A 9,710-nucleotide genomic window follows, 5' to 3' on the forward strand; every position below is an offset into this window, starting at 1 on the left:
CTGACACGCGGTAGTGTGTTCACACACCGTACTGACACACCGTGTCTCTCACCCTGACCCTGAAATCTATTCATGAAGCACAGCCTCCTGTCACAACACCACACTCCAACCTCACAGATGATTTCAGATCATCTCCACCGACACGAGCGCTAAACCGTTCTGCTAGTCCTGTAAAACATACTATTATTAGCAATAATAATAATGCTTTTATTGTTGTTTATTATTGCTATTATTTGATGATATAAATGATATAGAAAAAAATAAAAGTTGCATAAATAAAGAACAAAGTTTAAAAGGCTTGTTAAAATTAACCCACTCAATCCACGACTGTTTTTGAGATTATGTTTGTACAGCCCATATGAACGCTTACAGTTTGATTTATTTCCATCCACAAGTGAATTAAATGATTACGTGTTGCATTAAAAAAAAGACAAATTTCTTTGCAATTGTTTATGGTCCAATTTAATCCACACAATATTCCGAAGTCAGTAAACTCATGAAACGTTAGCATGTTTTTTTTCTCCACAATATTAAATAAATTAGCAGCGTGCCCTTGACGTCTGAAGAGGTTACAGAAAAAGGACAATGAATGCAAGAAAAAAAAAAAAAAAAAAAAAAAAAAAAAATAGACTATTTATCATAAAAATAAAGGGAACATATTAAACACGTCGTTGTATAAATTCGAGGGAACTGTGTTAATTTTACTATGAATTTAATTTAATTTTGTTCTTTAGCAGAGACCAAAAGTGCTCCTTTTAGGATAAAATTAATCTCTGCCAAAACCACGTGAAACTAAACAGTCACACAAAATAAAACATAAAACAAATTATTTTCTTTTAAATACATAGCCTAGTGGAATTTCCTGAATTAAAAGTTTGGTCCAAAGTTGGAAATAAAACTGCTCCCAGTATGAGGTCTTCGAATTGAGTCTGCTTCTTTTTCCTCGTGTGAACAACGCTGTTGTTTAAACGGAAAATTATATCTATCTATATATATATATATATATATATATATATAGCACAAACTAGCTGGATAGATTTGCGTGTCCTGGGTTCCTTAGAAACATCAGCCTCGAGAACAGTTTGGTCATCTAGTATTCGCTGATTTGTCTCTAGTCCTCTAGTATCTAAACCCAGTGTATCAAGGTCTGGCCTGTTCTAACTGTTGGTGCTGGCTGCGAATTGCAAACCGACTAACGTGCACCGGAATGGGCACCACAATTTTCGGGTTTCTCGAGTGCTCTCCAGTTTTGGAGTTCACATTGCCCGCTTTGACCCGTTTCCACTTGGCTCTCCGGTTCTGAAACCAGATCTTGACCTGCACCTCGCTGAGCTTTAATGCATGGGCGATCTGCGAGCGTTCTGTGAGGGAAAGATATTTCTTACAGTGAAATTCCTTCTCCAGTTCTAAGAGCTGCTCACTCGTAAAAGCGGTCCTCCTTCTCCGATTTTTCCCGGTGGACGTAGTGTTCCCGGCCCCATTCCCGCCGTGGACGCCATCGTCCAGTCCTCCGTTGGCGTCTCCATCTTCCCTCTGACACATGGCGTTACCGGGCCCGTTATCATCGGAGCTGTAATCTAAATCACTGTCCATGGAGAAGCTCTCATCTTTCCTGTGACACTCATCCTCCTTCGTGTCGTCTTTGTTGTGACCTCGCACTATGGGAATAAAATAAATAGATAAATAAGCAGAATTAATTTGAGTACTGCCTGAAACTCAGAATAAAACATCTAAACAATCATTTGCTGTTGGGAAAGTTGTGTCTATTATTTTTGAATAATGTGAGGTTGGGAAAACAAGTTTTGTTTTCATAAGAATCTTATCTGGTTTTGTCTCGTAGCACGTTCCTCGTGTTTATTGCTGCCACTTTTACGCGCAATTACGCACGGTGATGGATCCCTAAGGAAGGCTATTTGTACACCTCAAAACAAGACTTCTGATATGGACCTAAAATTCTCCCCCCTTCCACATCTCTTTAGATTAATTGTATTTTCAGATCATTGCTATTTTTCTATCTATCTATCTATCTATCTATCTATCTATCTATCTATCTATCTATCTATCTATCTATCTATCTATCTATCTATCTATCTATCTAAAATAAAAAAAATCAGTATCAGATCATACCTTTAGATAATGTCAATTTTCTTTACGTTGCAGTCATAGGCTACTATAATAATGTTAGACTGCATTTACTATACTCTTCATAAATGATCCAGGCGACAGTGACTTTTGCTTACAGTTTTATGAACATTTAAACACCACAGACCCTCCGATCCTTCAATTCAATCGAGCTAATTTAGTCACTGATGGCAGCTCGGCCTCAGGCACCGTTCCCTGAAAACTTGATATGGGCCTTTAATTCACGTGCTACGCAGAAATTCTTTAAGCCACAACCATTACATTTTATTTCCGGAGGATTTTATATAATTCTTTTTGTCACACATCCCTGTCCCTCATCGGTGCGACTGGTAAATTTAATTGAAGCGAAAAAATTAATTTCAGCGTAAAGCAGACTAGTTAATCATACCAAGAGTAGCCTACACATATTGTTTCTAGAAATCGTTAAGAATAAATATGACATGTTAAGACGTAGAATAATAAATAATTCCAATAATTTCTAGATTATAAATTTTTTACATTTTGAAAAGTGTTTGAGAATGCATTGATATAAAAGAATAACAAGATACGTTTTAAATTATTTTAAATATTAACCTATTACATTCTTTTTAAAGACACTTCAAAAACAACTGTTAACGTAAATCTATTCAGAATGCGCATTGAAAACAAATGCGTGATGAGATCTGCACGCTGTTTTTGTCTCACCTTTAGAAGTGTGAATGTCGTGAAATGACGGAAGGCTCGCGGAATCTTTCGTTGGAAACGTTTTCCCGTCTTCTCCATCCAAACGAATGTCCTGAGATTTATCGAACATGGCGTGAATAGACTGAGAGCCGAGCTTCCTCGCCGCGTCCTGATGCTGCTGAGACGGCGAGGTGGAGAAGCCGCCGGGTAACGTGGCCATTAGCGTGGATGTGAGCGCCATGCCCTGCGCCAGGCTGGAGCAGAACCCGCTGGGTAACCCAGGGATCGGGTGGTGCGGATGGGTGGCGGGGAGACCGCTCTGAGGAAGAGTTGGAGGAGGTGGTGGATGAGGCGGAGGAAGCACCACTGACCGATAGGGCATAAACATGGGATAGCCCGTGTACACGAAATGTCCCGGACTGGGCTGCGGTGGACCTCCGATGAGCGAGTCAATGCTGAATGCAGTGGTGCTTCCCATCGGACGCTGCATCATCATGAACGGTGTACTGAAAGCAGCACTCATATGATCTTATAGCCTGTGGACAGTTTATGAAGTCCTGAAGTCTGTGGGAGAAGCTGTCTCCCCGTGTTCTGAGATGAGGATGTCACTGGCTCACAGACTGACTCTGGTATTCCTGGGAATGACTTTCTGGAAGGCGCAGTCCATAAAACCGTGGCATCTGATTCGACTTAGTTCAGCGTCAAAATGGTTGTTTTCGTTATAAGAACAGAGCGAGAGAAGTGCATTTAAACACAAACACCGGACACTAATTCCTTACTGTGAAATATCTGGACGAGGAAAAGGTCGAGCATCTCAGATGAGCTTTATCGTCCTCCTTTGAGTTATTTCAGCGTTCTCGTCACTTCTGCTTGGCCGCGTTTCATTTCGATCTGGTGGAAGTCACAATAAATTGCTCCTCGCGCTATCAGCTGTGATCAACTACTAAAGTGTGAGTTTGAATTACGCTCCTTCGGTTTAAGCGTCCCCACCACGCGCTCTGACCACGCCCACCGCGACTCCGCTCTTTTACTATTGGTCCGGTTTCATCCGTTTATGTGGAACTGTCCTGACGCGCCGGGTGCCGCTAGCGTTGCGCTGGCTGCTGTCTCTTAAATTAGAACGTCACTAACTCAGTCTCTCATTCCAAACCAGTCAAAACAAGAATCATGTGAGATGTGATCTGATGTGTATTTTGGCACTTTGATTGCAATTGCATTGAATAGTTTTTCTTGATTCCAGTTAATGTTTGCACATTCTGATATGCCAATTTATAAATGTAAAATAAATATAGTTAATTAATACAAAATGGATACAAAATAAAGCAAGGCATTTTAAGACGTTATAAATTCCCTTTTTTTAGTACACCAAAATGCAGACAAATATCATTAATAGGATATAGCCTTTTTATTATATGAATGTTTTCCACTAATTTGACTGAAATAGCATCCTTACATCAGTTTCTAGCTGAAAACTCACAGTCTATACACAGATGACACTGACATTGGTCTGTTCACAATGACATGATCCTCTGGCCTTTATAGCAGTCAGTCATCATCATCACAAGATGTCACTCCAGACACTTCATTCCCAGATCTCTGTGAATCAGCATTTAATAGCCCTCATTCACACCTACACTGTATTCCTCACATATTTCAAACAGATTCAGTCTGCTCTGCAGGAAGACATAGTGAAGTCTGAAACTAAAAGCATAGCCTACTGTATACTTCACCGATATTACAGTGTAATGTAAAAAATAAATAAATGCTTATTTTCATACACATTAAATCATGCATCAATAGACAGGCTAAATTATATTTCTAAAACCACGAATAAACAATGAAATTGTCAATTTATTTTTTATTTTTGGTGAGGGGGATTAAATCATGATTTATTCAGTGGGTTTGCTGATCAATAAATGTGTCTCCATGTTTGTAAAGTCTTTGGTCATGTGTGCATCATTTAGCCCACATGATTAAAAGGAATGCGTCCGTTTTCTGTGTTCACAGTGGTGATTAGTCCTAATCTTTGGGGACCTTCCTTCCCTTCCTGCACCCTAAAAACCTTGACCCGAGCCCCCGTTTATGCCTCCACGCCAAATCAAGGGCAATCCCCTCACCCCCTCCCAAGGGTCACAAGGACACAGTCTCATTAAAGACAGACTGATACACAACTGCAATGTAGACATTAAATAGCAGTATTTTTCAATTTACGCTGACAAATTCAATCAAAATTCCATAGATTAGGATGAAATGAGGCATGGGTCATTTACAAGGGGATTTAATTGCACCACCATTAGACAAATAGTACAGCAGTCACCATTCCATTATCAATCATGTGAAGGCATCAATAGTACGAGGAGAGGATGGGGGATGGGGGGCGCTTTCTGATACGCTGCGACTGAACCGGCACCGCAGAGCAGCTAATTAATACCCTCTTTTGTACTTATAAATTATCCAGTTTAATTAACAACATGGATTATGATTGGAATATGATTTAATTAAACCTTTCCTGCATGGTCGAGTGCAGAATCATCCATTATGGAGAAGCGAGGGGGAGCGTTACCGTGGGCTAAATTAAGAAAGGCCTAGAAACACTGACAGCCCCCGAAGATCTTCTGAACGGGACAATAACTGCAACTGTGTAAGATGCAGAGAAGTTCTGCACTTTAAACAGGAGACTGCATCAACCAGATACATGCTTTTAATTGTGTAGCATACAGATGGAGGCCTGGAGAAAATGCCCCACATCTAAGAAAGGTTTACTCAGTGGGCAAACCAATTAAAGACCTCTTATTGCTACTCGATGCAGTTTTGCAGGGGAAATGGATTTTGAAATGTTGCCTGCAGCATTTGACCATTCAACATTATTTAGTTACTGTGTCTCAGACTCAACCTTTTCATCAAGATCCAAATGTCAGCTATAATTTATTCGGCACAGTTCACCTCTCCCAATAAAAACATGAGTCGCTGTTTCCCTCTCTCTGCGCATTAGGAAAGGGCATAGGCTCCAACACTTTCATATATATGTTTAATTTGCTCTCAAATTGTTTTGGTCATAGACAAACGGCTATTAAAAATCTGACCTTCGATTTCAAATTATGAGATCTATTTGAAATCAATTGATTAACCTTTAAATGATCCCCTGATGATTGGAGATCAGACCCATTCAAGGTCTGTCCATGCGTGACCGGCGGGGAGCGCTGGATCCCCCTGAGGCTCAGGGCTAAGCACAAAGATTGATCTATCAGTCAACCAGTCCTCAGGGCTCCACACTATTCCAATAACCACTGAGTTTAGGGCTGCTCTACATCCATACACTCACAGCTAAAGTTAAGCAATGATGGAGAAACAGAATTTATGTAAAAATGGACATACATTACCAACAAATAACATTTAAGTACATACTTAATATACTGTATGTAATGTGCTTAGTACATACTCTAAATAATCACTTCTGCAAATGCTGCAATGATTTTGTTTATTTAATCACTTTTGGCATCTCATAATGCCTCAAGTATTTTCTAAGAACTATACATTTTCCTTTCAGCGCAGTACAGTGCAACAGAGCTGCATTGTTGTCATTTCCCTAATGACTCTCCATTGTGATTTGAGCAATGAGAGCACACTCTGCACATCCTTCACAACAACTTGATTCCTTCCCAATAATTCAAACAATAGTTACACTACAGGTATTTAGCATCTGCCTCTTTTGTGAACCTAACAGCATTTTTGGTGACATTTTGTGGTCACAGCGAGACTTAGGGGTCCTTTAACCCCTTTTACTAAAGACCTTTTTACCCCAAATTCTATCCTTTCAACTATTAAGAAAAAAAAGAGAAAACTAAATGTTAGATCAAATTACATCAGTGAACCTTGTCATTACGCACAATGGCATGGAAACTCAGGTGACAAACAGGTGTTTACCCTTGTGAAAAAGAAGCAGACTGTAGCATAGCAATATGCACTTTATTAAAATAATATACTTAAACGCAAAATAAATGTCATATTTTCCGACTCTTAATTGCATATTGCACATGGAAAACTGAATGAAAATGTATTATAGACAAAAATGTAAAATGTAATTTATTTAGTTGATTTTTAAGAGTGGTTTTTTGACTCGCGTAAGTAATTTGTAAACTTTGAAATATGTTTAACATGTACTGCCGAAATTCCATTCAAATCTATATAGACAGAAGCAAACATTGTCAGGCAAGGGCAGGCTGAATGGAGTGTAGAAGGTAAGTCAGTGTCAAAATTACACTAGGCACATGCTTTACATCAGTTCAGACTCGTCATTTGGCTTTGTGAGACATAAAGGACACATTTTCATGCTAGTTTCATTGGTAAATAGATGCAGAGCTCAACACAGTACTCACAATAAAGTACAATTCAAACCATCATTCCAATTTTAATATGCCTCACATTAAAGGGTTCACACACCACGACACAAGTGTGTGCCACGGTCCAATTCATCTTGCTTTATTAAAGCGAGGAAATGAGGTGAGGCATCGGTGCTTTGCACCCCCAGGGCACGTTCAAGACAGATGAACAACAGGGGCAAGCACAATGATAGCACAGGATTAGCACCCCACACACATTGGAGCTCTGTTCACATGCACAAAGCAACAGAGAATGGCTTTACAAATCCTCAAAAGCAACATTCTGATACTGTCACCATCAGTCTGTCAAACGCACCTCACACATGCAGTCTTGCACGGCTCAAGGAAATCAATACTGTGACTAAGTGCATCTATAAAAGACATAAACACGCCAGCTCATTCAGCCCAGTCACTAGATTCAAGAAGCAGCAGTGAAACTAAGAACTGACTGCATGCTGACTTATTATTATTATTATATAAGTATTTCCCCCCATAAATATTTCTTTAGAAAATTATTTTATTATAAATGTAATTTATAATAACAAATATTTACATTTTAAATGTCATGAACTATTCTCTTTAAAAGCTCTCTGTGTAAAAAAAGGATTTACAGTCCAACGAAAAGGTAGCAAAGAATGTGGTAAAACTTCCCATATAGTTATAATTTGTTTTGTGTTCATGTTAATCAATGAAAAATGACAATTTATATCATCTCAGCAGGCTTTCTTATTTAATTTAATTTTAATGAAAGATAGAAAGAAAAACGACTATTGTAATATTGTCCTATTTATTTGCTGCTGATTTGTTTCCTGTTTTATTTAAAAATCATAATAATTAAGTAAAAACTTAAAATTAAATGAAAGAAGAGGCTAGTGATGTAAATGTATAAGTAAATGTGTCCATAATAATTCCACGATAAATTAATGTGCAAAATGCTTCATTAGTTCAACTGATCGAAAAAACTTACTTTAGTTGTAAGTTGTATTAAGTTGTAAGTTGTAACTTGGACACTGTACACAAATTTACATCTCCACTTTGTTGATGAATAAACAGTTTTTAACCAGATTTGTATAAGAATATTATTTCAGAGAGATACTTCATTGAGTTACAAAGGATCATTGAGTAAGAAAATGTGTTACAACACTGGCCACACTGTAAACACAGAAGACTTACTGTTCCAGGCAGTCTGATTAATCCACAGCGCCGCCTGCAGGTCATGATAAAAACACTACAACCATTTTCAAGCTTCAGCGTGTTTAAGTGTATCAAACTGAGTAAAATATTCAGAAAATATGTTTGATTGTAAAAAATAAAAAAGTCACGGCCTAGTGTTCAAATAGCTTACATGTATGCACATGTACATTAGCCTACATATAGTCTATACAATCTCTCACATGTGCACAATTTGTACATTTTAAAGAACAGTGTGAAATTAGATTAAAACAGAAATGAGAACCTTAAAACCACAAAATTAAATATCCTCAATTGTCTTGCCCTTGCCATCATCTCTACGCAAAACTACCAGACATGTCAATCACAAGCAACTTTTAAACGCCCATGAAAGGGAAATCCAGATGTGCCCTAATTATAGTCATTTCAAAAGCATCAGCAGCCTTCACTGTCCACAGACCTTCAGAAACAGACACCATTCTCCATGACTAGACATCAATTCTCGCTTTTAACAAGCTGAATTAAAGCCATTCTGGCTGAAGACATCCGTGGGATCAGCTGTCCAGACGGTCAGGTTCAATGATGTGTTCCCATCAAAATTACGTTTCCTGAGAGTTTACATCAAACAGCTCTCCGACATTGCCCAAAGCGCATTTATTCAATTGCAACACAGTATATTAAACACCTATAAACAATAATCAAAATAAATAAATACATAATTAAAGCCGTTTTCTGATGCTACTCTCGGGTTAGAACAGACCCGATTTGTTTCCTCTAATTGAGTTCAGAGCAGTCAGTTTGATTAACATTAGAACCTCAGACTGGGGCTTGTCTTGTTATTGCTTGGCTAGACAAGACATGATGTGTTTATGTGCTCTTTAAGTCCTAAGATGTCAATGTGAAAGTAAAGGCGATCTTTAAAAGCATGTTCAAATTGATATCTTGTCTTGTTACAGTGTGTAGATAGTTTCATGGGGCTGTTTTTGACAAATCTGAGAAAGAGCTTTGATTGATTTAAGGACAACCTTCCTGCCACCAGTTAGTTCAGCCTCATCAGAGGTAGCAGGAATGAAAAACTCCAGGAGAGCTATAAATCCACCTTCATTCGTCAGAGAAAACAGATCGGTCATTTTCTCCCAAATGATATAGACAACAAGATTCAGGATATGACAGAGAGAGAGAAAGTCAACTGCTGAGTTAACACCATATAGGTATCTGTTTGATAAAGTGTAATGTGCCTTCAAGGTTGGTGGATCCAACATCATTATGAGGAGAGGGCCACGGTTTGCTCAGACATCCAGAGCTTTAATGAGTCTTTCTATGCTAATAAATTCTGAACGAGTTTGACTACAGCTC

At 38.5% G+C, this 9,710-nt stretch overlaps 1 protein-coding gene across 1 annotated transcript; it reads right to left on the minus strand.

The window, feature by feature from the left end:
* Positions 1-1,032: 1,032 nt before the first annotated feature.
* Positions 1,033-3,721, minus strand: LOC132151345 (homeobox protein GBX-2-like). Its single transcript, XM_059559442.1, has 2 exons — positions 2,827-3,721; positions 1,033-1,658 (listed from the first exon to the last, which is right to left on the minus strand). The coding sequence occupies exons 1-2, from the start codon at positions 3,326-3,328 to the stop codon at positions 1,141-1,143; spliced, it is 1,020 nt and encodes a 339-aa protein (XP_059415425.1). The 5' UTR covers positions 3,329-3,721; the 3' UTR covers positions 1,033-1,140.
* Positions 3,722-9,710: the final 5,989 nt, after the last annotated feature.

Source organism: Carassius carassius, chromosome 10 (assembly GCF_963082965.1).
Source record: "Carassius carassius chromosome 10, fCarCar2.1, whole genome shotgun sequence".
Classification (NCBI taxonomy): domain Eukaryota; kingdom Metazoa; phylum Chordata; class Actinopteri; order Cypriniformes; family Cyprinidae; genus Carassius; species Carassius carassius.

Bases quoted from the DNA above. Each gene is read 5' to 3' on its own strand.
- LOC132151345 (XM_059559442.1), bottom strand. From the start codon at position 3,328: ATGAGTGCTGCTTTCAGTACACCGTTCATGATGATGCAGCGTCCGATG. The intron at 1,659-2,826 runs GTGAGACAAAAA...TTATTCCCATAG, and splicing joins CGACATTCACACTTCTAAAG to TGCGAGGTCACAACAAAGAC.